The following is a 24450-nucleotide window of genomic DNA, read 5'->3' as shown; positions in this document are numbered from 1 at the left end:
TTCGCACACTTCCCCCCGCGCTGCTGCTAACGCCGCTCTCCGCGGTTCCCGTGGCAAACTGCAGCTCCTCGCGGCTTTCTGCGCTTCTAATTTCTTTATTTCCCCGTCGTCGGAGCAACCCTGCGGGACACTTTCCTCCCTCTTCTCGGGTCTGTACGCTGCCCGGCTTCGTAGCACCGGCCGCGCCCTGTGTGCTCCACCCTCTCTCTCCTCTTCCCGACAACGCTGCTCGGCCCCGTTGAAAAGCCACCCGATCGAGCTCTAGCCCGCCGCAGCCCAGGAAGGATCAGTGTACTACCTGCCACCAGCCCGATTAGCTGGAACACCATCGACAGGATAACCAAGCCCCGCTCTCGACAGCCTCTCCTGCAAATCTTCAACTCCGATGAATCGAATCAGAGGCGGTTGCCCACGGTCGACGCCCGTTTCTTCTGTTTGTTTTATTTTTATTTTTTTTCTTTCTTCCTTCTGGCCTCGACCTCTGACAACTTCGCTTCAGGGATGGATCCCCATGAGGTGGTGCAGACTGTAGGTAAGTTCGGATCTGCTCGTCGCCAGTATTATGTCCGTGTGTAATTGAGACACGGACTGCAGGAGTTGGTTATAACAGGTCTTTACTGAGTGGAGACAAACTGAAACTACTATGCAAAAGTTACTATGCAGGCTTATATACAGGGGTGGTCACTACTGGTACTGCAGTATACAGGGGCTGCAGAATATAGTTCCTTCTGCAAAGTACATACACTACAGTGTGTGTTTCCTGCTACTCCATCATTGGTGGCAAGTCCTTCAGGCATCATGACCCTGCACTCTGGATTACTCTTCCTATGCCCTTTCACCTTGCTGTTTATCCTCTCCTACTATGCATTCGGCCACCTCCCCTAAACTGCTACCAGTTCCTGCTTGGGTCTCAGTTACCTCCTTTTGTAAAGCATCTTTGGATATTTTGCTATATTTGCATTATGCAAGTGTAAGTTACAGCACAGAAACAGGTCATTCAGCCCAACCAGTCCATGCCGGCGTTTATGCTCCACACGAGCCTCCTCCCGTCTTTCCTTGTCTATCAGCATAATCCTCTATTCCCTTCTCCCTCATATGATTATCAAATCACCCCTTAAATGCATCTCTACTATTCGCTTCAACCACTCTCTGTGGTAGCGAGATCCACATTCTCACCACTCTTTGGGTAAAGAAATTTCTTCTGAATTCCCTATTTGATTTCTTGGTGACTATCTTATATTGGTGATCTCTGTTTTGCTCTTCCCCACAAGTGGAAACACTGGCCTCGATTTTCCCTACCTCAGCGGGTCCGTGGCAGACGACGTCGGTGGCGGTTCCCAGCCCCGCTCCTGTCTCCATCCTGGCCTCCGACATGACTTTCCACTGATTGGGCTTGTTAAGCCGGCCCAGCAAGTTTCTAAGCCAATTGAAGGAAGCGGGTCTGATGATGTCATTTGATGACGCTTCATCAGCCGGTTCCCTTAAAGGGACCATGCGCAAATTTATTTTGACATTTGTGCTGTCAGTGTTCTACAGCATTAAGGTGCTACAAGCACTGCACAGAGGTGCAGGACTGCACCCAGGCTCTCCCATGATTCCCTCCAGCTAGCTATCTATTCTGCTACTTGTCCCCTGACTCTGCATTCCCTGACCTTATTCTTTAGTCTATTATGTGGTACCTTATCAAAGGCCTTTTGAAAATCTAGATAAATGACATCTACTGCATTACCCTTGTCTACTCTCTGTTATCTCTTCAAAAAATTCAATTGAATTGTTCAAGCAAGACTTTCCCTTTTGAAATCCATGCTGACTATTTATTATTATATTTTTGGTTTCTAGGTGTTCTTCCATTTTCCACTTTGGTAGGGATTCCATTATTTTTCCGATGTTAAACTGACTGGTCTATAGTTCCCTGGACATTTTCTATCTCCCTTCTTAAATATAGGTATTACATTGGTTATCTGCCAGTCCTCTGGCACTGCAGCTTTTTCTAATGAATTACTAAATATGAGAATGCCTCTGCTATCTCTTCCCTAGATTCTTTTAAAATGTGCAAATGTAATCCATCCAGACCAGGGGTTTTATCCTCTGAGTTTATTTAATGTATCTCCTCATTTTATTTTAAATGCAGTTCTCTCATTATTAATCTCATCATCCGACATCATCTCCATCTGTTCTATCTCCCTGGTAAATACTGAAGCAAAGTAATTATTTAATATCTCTGCCATCTCTCTAAGTTGTTGTTGAAAACGTAAAACTATAAGTCCTAGAAAAATGAATAATTCTGGGGTGGGGGGAGTGATGATGGAAGCGGCTCTGCTCTTCCTGTAGGCACTAACACATACACTGATAGTGACATCTTGGGGGGACAGAAGTATGTTTCAATGGCAATATTTCAGTTAACCTCATTTGCGTTGTTTTTGACCCTCTACTTACCATTGAACTGTACGCATGCCGAAGGAGAATAGCATGACCATAAAGAAGGGTTCTGTGGCCACCTCCCTGAGCTGCCTGTAAGTAAAAATAGAATATAACTTTCCAAGCAATATGCTAATTGCCAGAGATTCAAGCCATAAAGTGAGAACCTCTTGTGCTATAAAACTTCTCCCGCATTCTGCATAAACAGTAGCTGCAGTGACAAGAAGGCATTAGGAGCAACCGATCCAGGTGTAGTATACGGTGGGGTAATCTGCTGCAATCAGTGGTGTTAAATGGAACTCATTAAAATACTGCAACAAATTAGACAGAGTTATTAAAATCAAAACTACAGGAACTGGATAGAACTGTAGTAGAATAAAATAACAGTGATGGAAATCAATGTTAAAATCACAAACTATTAATGCTCACAATTGTTAATTTCCAACTAGTAATCCAGAAAAAAATACCAGTTCTCAAGATTGAAACTCAACCATTACTAAATCATATTAGATAAGCCAAAAATCATAATATTTTTCAATTAAGAATTAATTTCTGTACAAATACACAAAATATATACTCAAAGGTAAATAATTTCTCTGTAGTAAATAGTCACAGAGGTGCATATCACTACCATTTAATAATAAGGGTGTCTGTGTCATGTAGAAGTAACCTCAGGGCCACTAAGTTATAGTGGCTGTGTCAAAATCCAATCTTATTAAATAGCATTCAGGGATTTTCACTTATGCTTTGGGGATCAGATTTGAAAATTCTGTCCATTATTCTGTAGAAACCATTGAAGGGGTTAAAAGTTAGATTAGGGGCTTAACTGACTAGCTGGCTGATGTAATAAAGGAGAAGTTTGGCAGAACAAAGACAGTTGGAAAAAGCATATTACATGATGATTGGGGGAGTAAAAGAATCAAGGAGGCCATACATTGAACAATGGGCCACCAAGATGTGATTTGCGAAGATGAGGTTAAGCGTACGTAAATTGGATAGAACAATGGCAGATGTGGAAACGGCAAATGAGATAAACAAGATGTGTTTTGTGGAGATGTGATTAAGTGTACGTGACTTGGACAAGTAATTGGCCAAGTCCCGAAGATGTGAAGGAAACAAGATGTAAGATTGTATATAAGCCAACTGCTCGAATGTAAAAATTAGACTCCCGTCTCAGCTCAGACTGAGAGGGCCTCTCACTGCACGTGCTTGAATAAAGATCGCTTGGAACCAGTACACGCTCGTCTCCATCTGCTTTGGGGCAGAGAGAAATCCCACAACACCGTAAAGAGGCATAATTTATTCTCTAAATTCCTTTGCCTCGGTGTTTCATTTCAATCCCTTCTCAAACTTAGAATACACAGAATTGGGGGTGGGCAGGGGTTTAAGGTGGAATTTTGCTCAGTAGTGGCTATTTTAACTCTCGCTGTTCGGCGGGAAAGGAGCGGGATGTGGGCAGTAAAAATGGAGTCTCCATTTCCCGCTCCATTCCTGCCGATCTGCGATTTTAATGTCGCAGGTTCTGCCGGCGGATGAGGCCCCTGCCAGACAGACACCCGAGGGCTAATGGAGTGGATCCCGACGGAAATTTAACCAGCTCCTGAGTGGGACACCCAGCACAGTGCTATTCCAGGTGAACCTGTCAGGAGGCCAGTGAGGTCCGCTGAGGTAAGTTTAAAAAAAAATCAAGTCTGGTCTCTGCTGCCGTAGGTTCTTCCCTCTTCCCTTCCCCAGCCGTGAGAATCCTCGCAACACCCGCTCTGGGATTTACCTTGCTGCCGGCAGCCAGCCTCCGGGCCATCTTCCCTTGCTGGCCAGCTGCTGCTTTCCATTGGAAACAGACGTGTAGCACACTGGCAGGATTCAAACGAGGCCCGGCAATTAAACTCTGCCAAGTCTGTGACTTACACTCCTGTGCTGAATTGCCATCCATTTCCACCAACCTTCCACCACGAGGTAAAATTGACCCTTTGGTGTCTGTCAGAAGTGAGGGATAATGAGGGAAGGGAGGGGAGGGGAGGGGAGGGGGAAAGCATAGGCCCAGCAGCACTATGTAGGGGTGGGGATCAAACTTTTTCAAGAGATCTCTACAAACATTAAATTTGGGATTTTTGATTATGTCCTGGAAATGTATGAGGATAGACATTCCATCTTTGTCTCTCTCACTTTGAGCTTAATATGATTTCTGAAGTTTATAGAATGTAATTTGAACAGTTGTATTATCAAAAATAAAAACAGAAAATGCTGGAGATACTCAGCAGGTCAGGCAGCATCTGTGATGAGAGAAACAGAGTAAAAGTTTCAGGTCAATGACCTTTTGTCAGAACTTTCGTTCAAGCTGCTTTCTTGAACCGCTGCAGTCTGAGGTGAAGGTAGTCCCACAGTGCTGTTAGGGAGGGAGTTCTGATGAAAGGTCTTCGACCTGAAACTTTAACTCTGTTTCTCTCCTCACAGATGCTGTCTGACCTGCTGAGTATCTCCAGCATTTTCTGTTTTTATTTCAGATTTCCAGCATCTGCAGTATTTTCTTTTTGCATTTTGTGTTGTTGTAGTTGTATTATCAATGTAGTCTGCCATGTTTTTCTTTCTCTCTGTCTCTCACATACACATCCTCAGTTTCAAACAACACAGGATTTAATTTTTTTTTTTTTTTTAATTCATTCATAGGATGTGGGTGTCACTGGCAAGGCCAGCTTTTATTGCCCATCCCTAGTTGCCTTTGATAAGCTGGTGGTGAGCTGCCTTCTTGAACCACTGCAGTCCGTGAGGTGAAGGTACTCCCACAGTGCTGTTAGGGAGGGAGTGCCAGGATTTTGACCCAGCGACGATGAAGGAATGGTGATATTTTTCCAAGTCAGGATGGTGTGTGACTTGCCGGGGAACTTGCAGGTGGTAGTGTTCCCATGTGCCTGCTGCCCATGTACTTCTAGGTGGAAGAGGTTGCGGGTTTGGGAGGTGCTTTCGAAGAAGCCTTGGCAAGCTGCTGCAGTGTATCTTGTAGCTGGTACACACTACAGCCACGGTGCACCGGTGGTGGAGGGAATGAATGTTTAAGGTGGTGGATGGGGTGCCAATAAAATGGGCTGCTTTGTTCTGGATGGTGTCAAGATTTTTGAGTGTTGTTGGAACTGCACTCATCCAGGCAAGTGGAGAGTATTCCATTACACTCCTGACTTGTGCCTTGCGAATGGTGGAAAGGCTTTGGGAAGTCAGGAGGTGAGTCAGTCGCCGCAAAATACCCAGCCTCTGACTTGCTCTTGTACTCACAGTATTTATGTGGCTCATTCAGTTACGTTTCTGGTCAATGGTGACCCCCCAGAATTTTGATAGTGGGGTATACAGTGATGGTAATCCCAGTGAATGTCATGGGGAGGTGGTTAAACTCTCTCTTGTTGGAGATGGTCATTGCCTGGCACTTGTGTGGCACAGATGTTACTTGCCACTTATCAGCCCAAGCCTGAATATAGTCCAGGTCTTGCTGCATGCGAGCATGGATGGCTTCATTTTCTGAGGAGTTGCGAATGGAACTGAACACTGTGCAATCATCAGCAGACATCCTCACTTCTGACCTTATGATGGAGAGGTGGTCATTGATGAAGCAGCTGAAGATGGTTGGGCCTAGGACACCTGACTAGAGCTTTTGAAATTCATCCTCTAGCTTTTTTGATTTTTTTTTTACCCAAAATTGAGATTTTGTTAGAAATGCATCCAAGGAAACAGTGCACACTGCCCATTGCCAAAATGCAAGATTTACCTTCAGCTGAAAGTTGCTGCTTTATGTCCCTCTCCCCCATATCAGAGTAATTTTATAGTTTAGACATTATCCTTTAAATTGCAGACCAAAGTCTGAATTAAACTTAAATTTAAATATAGGTTTGTACTTATTTCTGACATTGTGCTTCATCAGAAGAGTTAAGTTTCTACTTACAACTCCTTTGTCCTACTTCCTTGGTATAGTGCCAAAAGAGACCTATCTATATTTATTGCAGGCTTGAACTGAAGCTTTTATTTTTAGTTTTCCGATTACAATCTGCACAAGTCATAATACCTATCAAACGATCAATAGTATATTCTTTGAACAGCGAGAGATAGGATTTGAACTTGTATTTTTTACGTACAATAATCACAACCTACTATTGCTAGCATGACAATGGTTTGCAGGCAGGATTTTGCAGATGAACAGGATTTTGAAACTAATTGTAGACGGAGCCATCAGATAACTGGTATTGTTTTCAAATGGACCAGGAGTTGAAAATGACAGACTGACTTACCTTTATCATAAACTTCTAGAAAGCATGAAAGATGAAAGCAAATAAAATGGATTAACGTTAACATGTCATGTTTGCACTTCACATCAAGTTGACAGGGCAAAAAAATGGGTCGTCGTTTCAAACCGCTCACCCATTTCAGTCAATTATTGAGTAAAGATTTTCACACCAAAGTATATATAATCTTCAACAAAAAAAATCAGCTTACTTAAGCATAAAAGTTGCAACAGTAACTGTGAAGGACATAATTCTGATTTTGGATTCTGCCCTTCAACTTTTATTAATAGTCAAAATATCAGTTATTGTCAGTCAAACCAATTTGTGCACCTTACACCACACATATAATCAGCTTTCTGGAAGCAGGAGTTTAAGCTTAAAATTAAATAGTATTGAGACTTAGTGAGAAAACTTTAAAAAATCCTCATGGGAACATATTAATGCCACTTTTGATCTTCTAATACTTTTGTGAGAATTGCGGAGAACAAATCTTATGCAATTGTCTCAAGACTAGTCGATTTCCTCTGATGTTGTACGTGAGGAGTCAAGACCATAGTACACAGATCTAATTCAGTCTCCTTTTTAAAATTATACATTCAGTTGTTCTTTTTATACAATACCTTAATTTTATATTATTTATAGTTAAATAACAAAACTTATGGCAATTTGGTAAGCAGAGATGTAGGGTTGGTTGGAGCACAGGAGTTTCTCTGTAGTGCAGATTAAAGAGCTGGGCGACACAAAACTAAGGCACTACAGCAAAACCACTGGTGGGAGAGTATAATTACAGCATGATAAGTTTACATAGGCAGTTTTCATTATAAATGAAATATAGTAGGAAGTAAGCTTTTTTTTTTATAGACAGGAACTGTACACAGACATTAGAATCCTGAAATTCCAAAGGGGTTCTCCAGGTTTCCTGCTATAATTTGGACAGGATATCAGCAGAACTCCGAGGGAAACAGTGTAAGTGGCCATTTACAACATTTCCTTTGGGGCTTCACCAGTTGGAGAGCAGGAGAACTCCCATGGAATTTCAGGAGCAAAATTTTAAGCATATTATTATATAGATGGGTCTGACTTTGTATTTTTTTTTATTCGTTCATGGGATGTGGGCATCGCTGGCAAGGCCAGCATTTATTTTAATGTATAAAGTATGGTATTATAAAATCTTATATTTATTTAACACTTTTCACATCAGGGAACAACACACGAGTATGTATGTCAACTGCATAAATAGCTGTTTAAATGGTGTTTTCACTTGCAAACATTTACACAAGAGATACAAATTTAAACTGAGTACTGAGTCGTCAGATGCGCTGTGCTTCGGGTGAGACATTAAACCACCTGCCTATCGAGCCTGATGTAAAAGATCCCAGTGCTCTATTCAAAGACTAGCAGGGAGTTTTCCTGGTCAACTTCCTCACTCAACTATCCTCACCAAAAAAAAAAGATAAACTGGTGATTTATTTCATATAGTGTGTGCAAATTGTCTGCTGTCTCTGCTTACATAGCAACAGTGACGGCACTTCAACAAGTAATTCAGTGGCTTAGTGTTTTGAGATGGCCTGAGGATGTGATGGGGCATGACATAAATACAAGTTCCTTCCTCTTTCCAGAAGTGGAATAATTACTGGTAATTAACTGGTACTTCTCCAAACAAACCTGGGTATAAACTAAATATATTTTGAAAAATAATCTAATAACCCATTAGTAATAATTAGCATTTATAATGTTGGATGTTATTACTTCTCACTAATGTAATTTGTTCCTGCCCTCTCCTTTGCTCTCTGTTAACTGGCAAAGTCTTCTTGCTCATTTCCACCATTAATAGAGTTGGGTGCACAAAACAGTTTGATTTATCCACTAGTTAGTCACACACTATTGACTCAGAAATGGCCATCGTGCAATATCACACAGTGGTTCACTGGAATTCTTTAGTTAAATACAGTGAACTTTTTTTCTATTGATTGGCAAATGAATGCACACACACAATAAATACCATTTTTTAGTGCTTTTTATTTGTAGCTAACACTACTTAATGGCTAACCACATGTATTTTCCTCTTCATAGAAATATCAGAGCAATGATAGTTACCCTCAGAGATTTTTTCTTCTTGGCACTGATGGAACTTCTTTTGACAGAGCCCTTAATATAATAAAAACAAAAAAATATTTAAAAATCTTTAGCTGTGTTTTGCTGGTCAACACCAGGGATGTTGTTACCACAAGGACGTACAGTTGATGTTGAGTATCGTGTTATGATCCTTCCAATGTTAGTGTACCCTGTGCTGTTAAATGATGATGTCTTCTTTTTATATGCTGTGAGGAGAACTTTACTGTTTTGTTTCTGATCTAAAATGTGGTTAAGCTATGCATGCTAGTTGTATGTGATAGTGTTTGGTTATAAAAGAGAAAAAAAAAGCAGAATATTCCCAAAGTATGTTTTTTTCCCCACAGTAGATGCCACCACTAAACCAAACAAGTGATATATTTATATACTATTGCATAAATTTGTGTAACATAAATATAAATAATGGGTAACAAATGGATATCATGTTGAGTTGATTTGCAAATTTAAATTGCAGAATTCTATAAAAGATTCTTAACAATTCTGCCCTGTGTCCTGTGCAGCATCAGGTGATTGCGGAGAAGGCTCGTGTTGTTGTTGGTGCTGCTGGTGTTGGGGCTGATCGTGGTTGGATTCTGAGGCCCAAGGTGAGACAGTATAAAAGGGCACCCCTGCTGATGGAATAGATGGCAGGTGAAGTAGAGATGACAGAAGCATTTGGTCAATGGTGAGAGAGTTCTTCCAAAGAGGTGAGAGTGGATGGAGAGTGGAAAGTGGAAAACCTGCAGAAGCTGTCCTGGAAATGGACTGAGAAACAGCGTGTGGCTGAGGAAAGTGATGATATGTCAGGTGGGAGCTTTTACTGTACATTTGAAGGGGTCAGCAATGGCCACTGAACTCATGCCTCAGGTTGACAGCCGTGGTCCCCGAATAGTGTGGTTCCCGTGGTCATGCAGTTAAAGTCAAAAGGTAAGTTAAAAAATCCTGTTAAGCATCTGTCAACTGGATGCTAATGATTTTAATTGCCTCCCCCGCCACTGCCAGTCGGCTCCCAACCCGCTGTCAAAAAAAAACATTTTCCCATCCGACCCGCCACCGATCCCGCCCACTAACCCCCCGCAAAATCTCAGCCTTTGTCTTTGCTACTGCTTCTGCATCTCCACAACATCCGCCCCAAAATTTAATATTTCACAAAATTAATGTAGTTGAACTTGTGGGATTTGTAAAAAAGAATGACTACATCTTTTACGTCGTACTTCTAGCGCTCTTTTGGTATTCCTATGCCAGGTACTATTTCTGATCAAGACGGTAGGGAAAGGTAACATACTCCCAATCCTTTGCCATTGTCACGCTCATGTAGGAGGGCCAAGAGATAGGTTTAAGATGGCTTATGTTACAGCTTCCCATCCATGCATTCTGTTGGGAAAAGCTTCTGCATGGCACCTTCTACAACAGCATCTTGTGTTATCACCAACATCATGCACCACTTCAAATATTATGGCAGTTACTCAACACAATAAAATAGATCATTATATGCCTCTAAAAGACTGTAATTAGTCAGAGCTCACGAGGTTTTCTGTTTTCTTTTCTGTTTACGCCATGGTTTTGGTTTGGTTGTCTCAGTATATATTTTTATAAAATACAGAGACTTAAATTATAATTTAAGGGAGCGGGTATGTTGGTCTGCACTGATGAGGTAATTTCTGCACTTGTTTTTAAGGGCTCCATGTAGCCTCCACTTCTCATTTCTCATTACTGCTGCATCTTGAATGGGCCCAGGTTACAATGAGTGCTGCCAAAGCCAAGGCTGCTCCCCGATTCACTGAGGACTCCCTGCAAACTCTTGTGCAGGGAGTAAGAGGACGCAGGGAGATTCTGCTCCCTGCCGATGGCTGGAGGAAGCCTCCTCAGCAGACAAAGGCAGCCTGGCTGCACATTGCGGAGGAGGTAAGCGTAAGCTCACTGTATGCACGCACCTGGGTCCAGTGCCGAAAATGCTTCACTGAACTTCTGCGAACATCAAAAGTGAGTAACACATCACACTTACCTTCAAACTGCTTCCCTTCTCTTCTTATCACCAGCACTCTGCATTGTCAGCCTGCTCCTCCACATCCCAACTTACCCTTAATTCCCTTGCATCTTTACCTACCCATCTCTCTCTGTACAGAATCACTTCACCATCCTACTATACAGCCCTCACACTCACTCTCACTGTTATGCAATGGCAGCAACTAACAACACAGGGAGGCAGCTTCCTCTTGCCACCTCACTCCATCTTGGTCTCCCTCTAAGATTCAACGCTATGGATTCTTCACAGTCACTCCATCACTCTCGCCGAAACTCCACTTGTGTCACTTCTTGCAGGAAAAGCTAGTCCACAATAAGAGGGGGAGAGCAAAGACAGGAGGAGGCACACCATCCCTGGCAACATTAACCAACGCTGAGGAGGCTGCTCACGACATCGTGGGAGGTGGCGAGGAGCTGGAAGTGGGGGACGGAGAGACGGGCACAGTTGAGGAAGGTGGTGACAGAATTCATTTTCATCCTTAGCATTTACAAATCATCATTGACTGCAGTGACATATGATGCTCATAGAGATTGACTTCTGATCATCTGCACAATAGGATGAGTCTGCGACCTGAAAATCTGATGTCTAACTCATGCCTTTACTCTCCCACAGGTCCATCAAGAGCCCCCCCCCCCCCCACTGTTGAGGAGGAAGAGGAAGATGACTCCTCAGAGGAGCCTCCAGCCTCTGAGGGCGCACTGTCACTAGACATAAGCGCACCCAGCACCAGCGCAGATTCTCACACCTCAGTGGGTCCCAAGCGAAATAGAGTAGTGTTTTCACCTGGTGTATCACAGCTCACAAGTGAGCATCAGCAGATGGTGGAGACAGCGACAGCAGTGGACAGTCCTCGTCAGAGGTCACAGGATGCTCCTAGCTCTGTTCAGCTTCATGTAGACACTGAGCCTCTGGGGCCATCCAGAAAGAGAGCGGTGCTGGAACGCCAGGAACCAGTGCAGGAGTCTCCGACAGGGTTTGCATCCAGGGTAAGTGCGAGTGTGCAGAGAATGGAGAAGTCCATCTCAAACATGAGCAATGCCTTTGTGGAGGCAATGGCGCATGACCGTTCCGCCATGGAGAGGGTGACAACTTCCATGGAGGACATAAGTCGCCAGAGTCACGAAAACATGGTGCGTCTTCAAAATAGATTGTCTGCTATGGGGGATAGATGGCCATCTATTGAGGAGAGACACCAAAGGTTCATGGACGTCCTTGTTATGAGGACTGTCAGGACAGAGACGGGTCCTCATGGTCCCCCTGATGTGCAGCAAGGTGCTCTCCAGCCACTTGCTAGCACTGAAGTGTGGCTGACCCATGAGAGGGGTGTTGGTGGCCAACAACAAGCAAGTGTGGGCTCCTCTCCAAGCGCTCACACGACTATGCCACTGCCGAGCCCTCGGTCAGAGCCCCAGAGTCCTCACCCAACTGAGATGGCCGTCTCAGCCCTTGCACAGCCGCAGGAAGAGCAGACTGTGGAGGAGCCCTCCCAGGCTCCCAAACCCACAGGACGCCCGCCAAAGGCATCTAAGCAGGCACAGCATCAATGTGAGCAAGGTGCCTCTACATCTGTTGAAGCCACAGGGGAAGCACCACGTAGAAGCACACGTAAGTGGAAGTTAACACACAAATATTCACAAGGGTAGTCACATGGTTGTTTTATTGTGCTGTAAAGTATCGCGGGTCCCCCTTTTGTGATGTCATTAAACAAAAGTGATGGCAAACAGTTGTTGCGGCTGGTTGTGCTGCTGCTGCGGCTGTTCTTCCTCAGAATCGGATGACCGGGATGAGAGGGTGTAAATGGGTCCCATACCTTTGCTATAGATTTCAGTTGAGGAAAGAAGCTTGCAAGTGCACAGTCAAAGTGGCCTGAGGATATTCCAAACAGATCACACTGCAGATGGCTCTCAGCTTGAACACTCAAGTTCAGTAGAGTAGCTAAATCTTTGCCAAAACATTAAACAACAAAGTTGTGGCATTTGAATGCCAGCCATGGTGCAGGAGCACTTTAACACTGCTGCACCAAATTACAACGATTCATGGCCTCGAGAAACCCGACTCATTGCATGTTTCCCGCAAGACGGGGAAGGCGGAAAAAAATGCACCAAAATCGGAAACCCCCATTAAAATAGGATTAGAAAGGCAGTTAACAAGGAGTTAACTGCCTAAGTGCCTTTCCCGCCATTTGGTGTCGGATCAGTCGGGAGTGGCTGACCCGACACCTGCGAAAATAGCGTGGAGGCGGGTTCGCATCCCGCTGGCTTTTTTTCCGATTTTTGCTGCCGACCCGCCTCTAAACCCACCCTCTCAGCTGAATTAAAATTGTGGCCTAAGTTGCTGCTCAAAAGGCCACAAAGTCTATGGGCAGCTGTAAGCGTGATGAACGGCGAGCGCCGCTCCTTCGCTGCTGACCGCAAGATTCGGGCCAAGATGTAAATAACTTTAATACATCTATTTTTGGTTTTCTCTTGATGGGAGGATTGATGTGACCCTGAGAGTAGTTGCAATTTGGAACCATTGAGCTAGCTTGATATAATGCAGTATATGTTGTGCTTCAATTGCACTGAGGATACTGAAATTCTGGATTCATTACATTAATGATCAACCTTGGCGCAATAGAGGGGCAAAGAAATTCAATTTTTCAGGGCTATGTCCTGCACCCCAAGGGCGCCTGAAATATGTCCAATTGCTTAAATATTGGCTTAGGCAATATATGGCGTTACTGACGGCTGCTTGAAACAGGCATTAAGCCTCTTGCATGTACTAATGAGGGGCCTAACGCATGTTTAATGACCTCTCTGGGAAATTGGTCAGCATTGAGTGGAGCAGGTGGAATCCCTGTAGATCCCTTACAAGGCTAGTGATACAGAGGGGGTAAGAGACAGAGGGGCAAGGCCTCGGCTGGGAGTTCCCGCTTCCCCAACTTCAGTGTTACCCAGTATAAAGTTGGAGACTGATGCACCTAATGAGATGAGGCAGAGGGACACATGTGGACCCGACCCCACCCCTCAATAGATAATTATGAACAGCATCAGAAACTGCATTCTGACAGCATGCAGAAGAGCATGGCGTCAAAATGCTCTCAGCACAAATTAATTGGAATTTCAATTTTTATTAAATGTTGACAGGGTTTAATAATAAACAAGGCGACTACTGGTACATGTGCAGAGGACTTTCAGTTTTCAATTTCAGATTAAGGTGCATTGTCTAAGAAATCCCAGGGTAACCAAGAACAACAACAATATACTGCCTATAACGTAGCAAAACATCCCAAGGCGCTTCACAGGAGTATTATAAGACAAAAATTTGACACCAAGCCATATAAGGAGAAATTAGGGTAGATGAAAGAGGTAGGTTTTAAGGAGCATCTTAAAAGGAGAAGAGATAGGGAGAGAGGCAGAGAGGTTTAGGGAGGGAACTCCAGAGCTTAGAGCCTAGACAGCTGAAGGCATGACCACCAATGGTTGAGTGATTATAATCAGGGACGATCAAGAGGGCAGAATTAGAGGTGCGCAGATATCTTGGTGGGTTGTGGGGCTGGAGGAGATTATAGAGATAGGGAGGGGCGAGGCTATGGAGGGATTTGAAAACAAGGATGAGAATTTTGAAATCGAAGTGTTGCTTAACCGGGAGCCAATGTAGGTCAGCGAGCACAGGGGTGATGGCTGAACGGGACTTGGTGCGAGTTAGGACACGGGCAGCTGAGTTTTGGATGACCTCAAGTTTATGTAGGGTAGAACGTGGGAGGCCAGCCAGGAGTGCGTTGGAATAGTCAAGTCTAGAGGCAACAAAGGCATGGATGAGGGTTTCAGCAGCGGATGAGCTGAGGCAGGGGCAGAGGTGGGCAATGTTAGAGGTGGAAATAGGCGGTCTTTGTTATGCCACAGATATGTGGACTGAAGCTCATTTCAGGGTCAAATATGACACCAAGGTTGCAAACAGTGTGGTTCAGCCTCAGACAGATGTTAGGGAGAGGGATGGAGTCACTGGCAAGGGAACGGAGTGTGTGGCGGGAACCGAAAACAATGGCTTCGGTCTTCCCAATATTTAATTGGAGAAATTTCCTGCTCATCTAGTACTGGATTTCGGACAAGCAGTCTGACAATTTAGAGGCCATGGAGGGGTCGAGAGAAGTGGTGATGAGGTAGAACTGGGTGTCATCAGTGTGCATGTGGAAACTGACATTGTGTTTTTGAATGATGTCACCAAGGGGCAGCATGTAGAAGAGAAATAGGAGGGGGCCAAGGATAGATCCTTGGGGGACGCCAGAGGTTAGGATGCGGGAGTGGTCATTGCGGGTGATCCTCTGGCTATGATTAGAAAGATAAGAATGGAACCAGGCGAGGGCAGTCCCACCCAGCTGGATGACGGTGGAGAGGTGTTGGAGAAGGATGGAGTGGTCAACCGTTTCAAAGGCTGCAGACAAATTGAGAAGGACGAGGAGGGATAGTTTACCTTTGTCACAGTCACAAAAGATGTCATTTGTGACTTTGATGAGAGCCATTTCGGTACTGTGGCAAGGGCAGAAACCAGATTGGAGTGATTCAAATATGGAATTGCCGGAAAGATGGGCACGGATTTGGGAGGTGACAACACACTCAAGGACTTGAGAGTAAAGATAGGTTGGAGATGGGGTGGTACTTTGCAAGGATGGAGAGGTCAAGGGTTGGATTTTGAGGAGAGGTGATGACGGCAGATTTGAGGGAGAGAAAACCGTTAACAATGTCACTTAACATGGGAGCCAGAAAAGGAAGTTGGATGGTCAGCAGTTTGGTGGAAATGGAGTCGAGAGAGCAGGAAGTGGGTCTTATGGACAAGATGAGCGCAGAGGTCATGAGGAGAGATCGGAGAGAAACTGGAGAAAGATGCGAGTTCAGGGGGGAACCTTAGAGGAAGTTTGGCCTGAGTAGGGCTCATACCATACTTAATCTGGAAGACCATCATTTTAAAAACGAGGCACAAAGAGCAAAGGATCATTACTTAGCTGTCCGATTTATTAACAAATTCAAATTTGGAGAGTTTTGGATATATTCAACTTATCCACTGACTGACAGGTAAGAAGGCTTCCATGGTAATAATAGGTACTTGATGATGAACCTTTTGACCACTCCCATTAAGTGGTAGGTACAGGAAAAAAAAAATTGTCCTAAATTATTTGCTAAGGTGATACCAAACTTGGTTCTAATTATTTAAATTATTGGTAAATACCCTCAGTCAGTAGGTTAGGAATTCAATTGCTAACTAAAATTAAACAGGATATTTTCTTATTCCTACAACAGAAATCTTGTCAGAGATGAATTGCTTAAAACGTAACTAATCAGCAAAAAAATAACAAGGACTAAATTTTCTGTTTGTGCTGGCAGAAATGCATTTTTAACCTCAATATTGGTGCAAACAGGAGGGGTTTGGATCAGCCAATGCAGCTACTGGATGCAATGTAGAACAACAGATCTGGGAGAGGGTTGAGTCAATCTACTTTACAGTGCCTGCCCTGTATTTTCCTCACTTTTTTTAGCAAAATCCAAAATGGGACTAGGAAGAAATAACATCAGTGCATAGCTGGTAGCGCTGCAGCATGTTATCTCAAAATTATGTCTGTTCCTTTTAAAACTTAGTACCTCACCTGGCTGCAAAAAGGGTTAGTTTAGTTCAGGTGCTTTGTTAGGGAGGAGGAACACTTGCTGTCACTGTTTAAGGAGAAAATTTAGCCACAAAGTTAATATTTCTGATTCAAAAGGCAAGGAATACTTTTCTTATATGACTAAGGCGAAGGTAAAACATTTAGTTAAACACATTGTTAAGTGTGTGTGGTAAAACCTTCTCTGGAAAATAAATCTCTTATAATGTTGGTAACTAATGTGGAACCCCGCGGGTTGTTTTCATATGAAATGTTTAGTTTTTTTAAAAAGCAATTACTTAGATTTAAAAATATTTTAAAAAACATTCTATGCTTTTGTATTTTCCAATTAATTTTTTTAATGAAAATGTCTTCCAAAATATTTCATGCGAGTAATTGCTTTTAGCAAATTAATTTACTGATTACTGTAATAGAATCATATTAATAAAGTAATGTCTTTTTGCTGTTCTGCAATATGATTCAGAAAATCTTCCTCCTCTGATACTTATTGGAGGTAGTAACCTGTAGATCCAGCATCAACTGACTGAGTATAATCATTTAATTAAGGTAATCCCAAACCATAGGAAACCCAGCTGCTCAAACCTCCTTCAACAAAAACCACAACTAAGTGGATTATGTAAAATGTAAAAATGAATATACATTTTTAATTATTGCTTTTAATGAATTAAAATTCTGTTTTTCTTTTTACTCTCTCAGTTTGTGTCTTGAAAAACCACAAACTGTCTACAGGTGATGAGATTACCCATTTACTGACATGCACCAATAGCACTCCTCAACCAGAACTGGGAAGCAACCCAGGAATGACTCTCCTTTTCATATTCCTTTCCTATTGCAGGAAGACACCCATGGCCTAATTTTCCTTCGAAATGCCACCAACCTTGCCACCATTTCTTAACCACCCCATTCATTTAATTTATGGTTGGGGTTTGGGCCAGCAAAACCGTCCGATTGCCGTGCCGCCCATCTGAAGTATTGCTCACCCCAGGGACTGCCAGGAGAGGGGAGGCAGCAATGTAAAGCCCAGAATTGGCAATATTGGAGGTGGAGGTCTATTTGTGGGCACTTATTTCTCCCTTCTAGTTCCTCACCTCTTCCTGAAGAGCTTTAATTATAAATTTTGATAAACAACAGGGCTTCCACCCCCTTAAATGGTGGCTCGTACCTCTACCAGTGCTACAGCAGGTGTTCCTCTTCAGCACCATCTGGCAGTGATAGGCATTGGACTCCCGCCTTGCATTTTCAATTAGCTCCAAGGCAGGAAAATGGCTCGGGGTCACAGTGGGGTCAGGGCACCATCCAGAAGTCCTGCTACAACCCACTTCTGGCAGTGAACCTGCTCTGGAGGAAAGTCCAGGCCCTAGCCTCTATTCAGTACACCCCCACCAAACTGCAACTGAGATTATAAACTCAGCAGAGTGAGAAACCCAACCCGTATCTGCCATTCCACCACACCATATTGCTGTGGCAATGTGTGATGTACATTCATGCTACAATGCATAGCACTATCACATTGTCCAGAAAGGAATGCAACATTGACTAAAGCACTGTTTAGTATATAATGCAAATAAATATATAAACAACATATACTGACTGTGATTTTCCTGTAATCAACTGCAGATTATCATTTGATAAATTTGGTTAATACATTAGAATTCTTCAAACTTCAATGACGATGTATCAACTGAATATAGCATCCTGTAGATAATTGAAATACATTGCCAATAAGCAAGACAAAGCCAAACAAGTAACTCTGCCTACTGACTTTGCCGCATACATTATAACAAATAATAGCAAATGCAGTTCAGGTGATGCTTGTAAACTGCTGTCACTTCATTTTTGCCCTTTACCACATTACCTGCTTCGCTTGCTAAATTTACACCAGTTGATCACTATTTTCGAATAAAATATATTCAAGAATAATAAAGGACAATTTAATCAGTAAAGAGTTCAAATGTGATCCAGCAAAAAGCAACTTTCCCTTTTTTGGGGCGTGGAATCTATCGAATAAATTACTTATATTTCTATCATAAAAGCAAGTAAATTAAAAAAATATATATATACACATGCGCAAGAGGAACAACAGTGACCATTGTCCTATGAGAGCACCCTTAGAGTTCAACATTTTGACCACATGCATGCAGGGGTGGAAAAACCAAACAGAATAATGAACATACCCATTTGGTGAAATCAATTGGCTTGCATGTTAGAACAAAAGAAATGGCAGAGAAAGAATAAATTACAATACTATAATTGCACATTTCTCACGTTTCTTCCAGATATATCTTATGATTTAACACTGTGGAGCTGCTGCAAAGAGATTAATACAAAACAAACTGCTGGAGTAGTGATCTGGAGTGCATTCCTAGTCTGGTCATAAATTACTGACAAAAAAACACAATTAATAATTTCTTAACAATGGGATCTTTAAATAGCCATCCAGTGTTAGCATATTCTGTGACTAACTTTAGGGAGCTGGAAATAAATCTAAAAGTTAGATTATTTTCAAAATCATATTTACATGTATATGTATAATCAATGTGAGGAAAACAATTCACAGAGGTGGCAACATATTAGTCCATAATAACAGCAAACGTCAATGACATGTATTACTTAAAATATATCTGTCAAAACAAGGGGTTGTTCAAACAATATAGCAGTTTTTTGAGTTAATCTTTACCATTCTGAATAAGGAGAAATTCCAGGCACCATGTATAATGAACAGCACTTTCAGAGTTAAAACACCAGTCATAGTACATAACCTTCACAATTAGTTTTGTTACTATTACGTTGCATTGAAGAAAAGAATTGAGATGAATTAAAAAAATAAAGAGAAAATTAGAAGCGGTAACAAACACTGAATCCACTTGACTCTGGAACAATGGCTACTTATAATGAAGAAGTCAATTTACATAGAACTTACAGCACAGGAAGAGGCCATTCGATACTTACCCCTTCATTGTTCATTTCAGTTGCACTGGTCAACATCTCCTGCAATGCGCGGACAGACAGTGACTGCTCCAGCACAAAAACACAGATGGATAGGTCAGGTGGAACATACTGCGAACAAAGAAAAAAATGACACATGTCAAAGTGATTACTCTCTTATTTTTTAAAAATTCTTTCCCATAAAGAACAATTTTAAGTGTGGCAAAAGCAGATAATTAAGGGAAAGGGAGATGATGTGACTGGTTTAATAGGGAATTGCATTTTTGCCTATTTGGTTTATCTGGCATCAAGTCCATTGGCAAGTTACACTGGCAGGAGTTTGAATTGGTACCAGTAGGATAGGAAATATGCTGCTTCTACAGTTATGATAAAAACTTGTACAAACCCTAGAAACTTTGTAGAAGCTGGTACAACTTTGCTGTCACATTGGCATTAAAACAAACTCTGACAATATATATGCTGATCAAAGGTTAAATTGGCCAGTTCTGGGATCGATCTGACTCTGAAATATACCACTATGGAGAATGTTGGCTCCCTATGGATAAGGGAGACTTGAAATGATGAACCCCATGGGGAAATTATATGAACAGCAGAGAAGCCAGGGCTATCTCCTACTAAGTGGCACATTCTTTTTTTCCTTTGCCAATTTCTCTGGGTTCTGGATGCTCTTCAGTGCTTTGCCCATATGGAGTGGGAGGGGAAAGATCCAGTTGTCGTGGTCCACATAGGAACCAATGACATAGGTAAGACTAAGAAAGAGGTTCTGCTGAGGGAGTATGAGCAGCTAGGGGCCAAATTAAAAAGCAGAATCACAAAGGTAATAATCTCTGGATTACTACCTGAGCCACGAGCAAATTGACATAGGGTCAATAAGATTAGAGAGATGAATGCGTGGCTCAAAAATTAGTGTGGGAGAAATGGGTTTCGATTCATGGGGCACTGGCACCAGTACTGGGGAAAGAGGGAACTGTTCCATTGGGACGGGCTTCACTTGAACCATGCTGGGACCAGTGTCCTGGCAAATCGGATAACTAGGACGGTAGATAGGGCTTTAAAGTAAACATTGGGTGGGGGGGGGGTTCAGGTGAAAGAGAAAGGAGAAGGCAATAGTGCAGGGTAGCAATAGGGGTAATGATAACCAGAGTGTGACAGGAGGAGACAGAGCTTATGGACATAAGCGTGCACCAGCAGTTTCAGAGCAGGGAAAAATGGTATAAAGAAAAAATTTAAAGCTCTTTATCTGAATGCATGCAGCATTCGTAACAAGATAGACGAGTTGACGGCACAAATAGAAATAAATGGGTATGATCTGATAGCCATTACAGAGACGTGGTTGCAAGGTGACCAAGGCTGGGAACTGAATATTCAGGGGTATTTGACATTTCGGAAAGATAGGCAGAAAGGAAAAGGAGGCGGGGTAGCCTTTTTAATAAAGGATGATATCAGTGCAATGGTGAGAAATGATATTAGCTCAGAAGATCAAGATGTAGAATCAGTTTGAGTGGAGATAAGAAATAGTAAGGGAAAGAAGTCACTGGTGGGAGTAGTCTATAGGCCCCCTAACAATAGCTACACTGTAGGACAGAGTATAAATCAGGAATAATAGGGGCTTGTAAGAAAGGTACTGCGATAATCATGGGCGATTTTAATCTTCATATAGATTGGACAAATCAAATTGGCAAGGGTAGCCTTGAGGACGAGTTCATAGAATGTATTCGGGATGGTTTCTTAGAACAATACATTGTGGAACCAACCAGGGAGAAGGCTATTTTAGATCTGGTAATGTGTAATGAGACAGGATTAATTAATTATCTCATAGTAAAGGATCCTCTCGGGAAGAGTGATCATAGCATGGTAGAATTTCAAAATCAGTTTGAGGGTGAGAAACTTGGGTCCGATACTAGTGTCCTAAACTTAAATAAAGGCAAATACAAAGGTATGAAGAGAGAGTTGGCTAAAGTAGACTGGGAAGATAGATTAAAGAGTAAGATGGTAGATAAGCAGTGGCAGACATTTAAGGGGATATTTCATAACTCTCAGCAAAGGTTTATTTCAGTGAGAAAGAAAGACTACGAGAAGGATGAACCATCCGTGGTTAACTAAGAAAGTTAAGGATGGTATCAAATTGAAAAAAGCATACAATGTTGTTAAGATTAGTGGTAGGCCAGAGGATTGGGACATTTTTAGAAACCAGCAAAGGATAACTAAAAAAATAATTAAGAGGGAGAAGATAGATTATGAAAATAAACTAGCAAAAAATATAAAAACAGACAGTAAGAGCTTCTACAGGTATAGAAAAGGGGAGAGTAGTTAAAGTAAACATTGGTCCCTTAGAGGATGGGACTGGGGAATTAATAATGGGAAACAGGGAAATGGCGGAGACTTTGAACAAATATTTTGTATTGGTCTTCACGGTAGAAGACACTAAAAGCATCCCAATAAAATTGATAATCAAGGAGCTATAGGGAGGGAGGAACTTAAAACAATGACTATCACTAGAGAAAAAGTACTAGGCAAACTAATGGAACTAAAGGCTGACAAGTCCCCTGGACCTGATGGCCTAAATCCTAGGGTCTTAAAAGAAGTGGCTGCAGAGATAGTGGTTGCGTTGGTTGCAATCTACCAAAATTCCCTGGATTCTGGAGCGGTCCCAGCAGATTGGAAAACTGCAAATGTAACGCCCCTATTCAAGAAAGGAGGGAGGCAAAAAGCAGGAAACTACAGGCCAGTTAGCCTAACATCTGTCATTGGGAAAATGCTGGAATCCATTATTAAGGAAGTAATAACAGGACATTTAGAAAATCAAAATACAATCAAGCAGAGTCAACATGGTTTTATGAAAGGGAAATCGTGTCTGACAAATTTACTAGAGTTCTTTGAGGATGTAATGAGCAGGCTGGATAAAGGGGAACCAGTAGATGTGCTTTATTTGGATTTCCAGAAGGCATTCGATAAGGTGCCACATAAAAGGTTATTGCACAAGATAAGAGCTCATGGGGTTGGGGGTAATATATTGGCATGGATAGAGGATTGGCTAACTAACAGAAAACAAAGAGTTGGGATAAATGGGTCATTTTCTGGTTGGCAAACTGTAACAAGTGGGGTGCCACAGGGATCAGTGCTGGAGCCTCAACTATTTACAATCTATATTAATGACTTGGATGAAGGGTCCATGTGTACTGTAGCCAAATTTGCTGATGATACAAAGATAGGTGGGAAAGCAAGTTGTGAGGAGGACACAGAGGGCTGGATTTTGCCAGCCCTGGGGAGGCGGGTATGGAGGCGGGACTGCCGGGAAAATGGCAGAATTTGGGGGCGGGTGCCCAACCTACCCCCAACCCGCCTCCATGCCATCTTGCCAGGAGGCGGGTAGCTGACCCGTGCCAGGTCCCGCCTCCTCGAGGCGGGAAGGGGATTAATGCCAATTAACAGGTATTTCACAGGCAGCTTTTTGGCTAATCCCTATTTTGAGTCCTGAAGTGTGGGCTTCCCAACGCATCCTAACCTCGCCAGGGGCAGCAAGGCGAGCTGTCGGTCTGCGGGGGTCGGAGGGGCCGAGGTATCCGGTGTGCAGGTGAGTAATGGGTGCATGTGTGCAAAGGTAAGTGTGTGAGGTGTGTGTAAAGTGTTTTAATAAGTTTTACTTACCTTTACTTCTTCCTGCAGGCTTCCTCCCTTCAGGTCTCGGGAGTCCCTCAGCTCACCGGCACAGAAAGCAGAATGGCCGCTGAATGGTCAAAAGCTGCAGTCTTCTGCTTTCTGGTCAGGAAGGCTTTCTAATTGTGTCTTGAGCAAAGACACAACTTAGAAGACAGATTGTCAGTGTTTGACAGCTTCACAGAGCTGTCAAACGATGACATTTCATCTGTCAAAAGCTCTTGACAGATGAAACGGCACTCGCTGATGTCACCTATAACTGGCTTTCCCTTAATTGGCCTGCTAAGCCCGCTGGGCTGGCTTAACAAGGTCAATCAAGGGAAAATAGCGTGGGTTGGCCACAAGTTGATGGAGGCGGGACTAAAACCCAACAAGTGGGAGTCCCGCCTCCAAAAGCTCCCCATTGACAAAATCCAGCCCAAAGAGTCTGCAAAGGGATATAGATAGGATAAGTGAGTGGGCAAAAATTTGGCAGATGGGGTATAATGTGGGAGAATGTGAGGTTATCCACTTTGGTAGGAAAAATAAAAGAGCAAATTATTATTTAAATAGAGAGAGACTACATAATGCTGTGGTACAGAGGGATCTGGGAGTCCGCGTACATGAAACACAAGTAATTAGGTACAGCAAGTAATTAGGAAGGCAAATGGAATGTTGGCCTTTATTGCAAGGGAGATGGGCCTAGAAATTGGCCTGAGGCGCCCAAGCGGCGCAAAGTTCGCCTGGGCGCTGGAATTTGTGCCGCGATTGCCGCATTAGCGATCGCCGCAAATTCAGTTGAAGTGCCCCTAGAGGGAGACGGGGCGCGGCTCAAGGCGCTCTGCCTCCCTCTTAGGGCGCTGAAAGTGAATTTTGCAGCGCTACATGCCGCAGCGCCACACGCTGCGGCACGGCACGCTGCGGTACTGCAGGCCTTCCTCCCACTGTTAAGGGGGAGGGGCCTGCAGCAGCGCGAGCCCCGATCGCGAGTGCCAGCAAAAGAGCCCGGCACCAAGGAGAAGTGCCGGGCTCTCGGGAAACAGCCGGCAATGCCGCGGGGGGGGGGGGGGGACCAGGAGGCCGGGGACGGAGGTGCTGGCAGGCGGCCGCCCCGCACCTCCACCTTAACTTGCGCCTCTGCCGGCGCAGCAAGACCCCGTGAACCGGGAGCGGGTAGCGAACGGCGCTACAGCGGCGTTCGCTACCAAATATCGCAATCGGGGCGCTGCGCACACCGATGACGTCATCGGTGGTGGCACAGCGCAAAAGGCTAATGCCACCATTAGCGACCCTGCTGAATATCGTGGGAGGCACAGTCAGTGGCGCTACAGCCATTGACTGCCTCTTTAGGCGTTAACAGGTGGCGCTACTCACCCAATTTCTCCCCCATGGTGTATAAAAGTAGGGACGTC

The 24450-nt window shown here is 43.4% G+C and overlaps 1 protein-coding gene across 8 annotated transcripts in view; it reads right to left on the bottom strand.

Moving 5' to 3' along the window:
• The window catches only part of LOC147109494 (ryanodine receptor 3-like), a 506629-nt gene that overhangs the window by 387776 nt on the left and 94403 nt on the right, over positions 1-24450 (bottom strand). For 3 of the 8 annotated variants that reach the window (XM_086003490.1, XM_086003491.1, XM_086003492.1), the window contains exons 3-7: positions 19406-19513; positions 18631-18651; positions 8781-8831; positions 6690-6704; positions 2437-2511 (exon numbers count right to left, since the gene is read on the bottom strand). In XM_086003490.1, the coding sequence (XP_085859616.1) occupies positions 2437-2511; positions 6690-6704; positions 8781-8831; positions 18631-18651; positions 19406-19513 (270 nt within the window). The remainder of the gene's footprint in view (positions 1-2436; positions 2512-6689; positions 6705-8780; positions 8832-18630; positions 18652-19405; positions 19514-24450) is intronic. The other 5 variants (XM_086003494.1, XM_086003495.1, XM_086003496.1 and 2 more) reach the window with 3 other exon arrangements.

Source organism: Somniosus microcephalus, chromosome 12, assembly GCF_052327205.1.
Source record: "Somniosus microcephalus isolate GS21.2 chromosome 12, FLI_Smic_1.0, whole genome shotgun sequence".
NCBI classification, from domain to species: domain Eukaryota; kingdom Metazoa; phylum Chordata; class Chondrichthyes; order Squaliformes; family Somniosidae; genus Somniosus; species Somniosus microcephalus.
The sequence above is the reverse complement of the archived record's forward strand: the minus strand, read 5'-3'. Positions and strand labels throughout refer to the sequence as shown.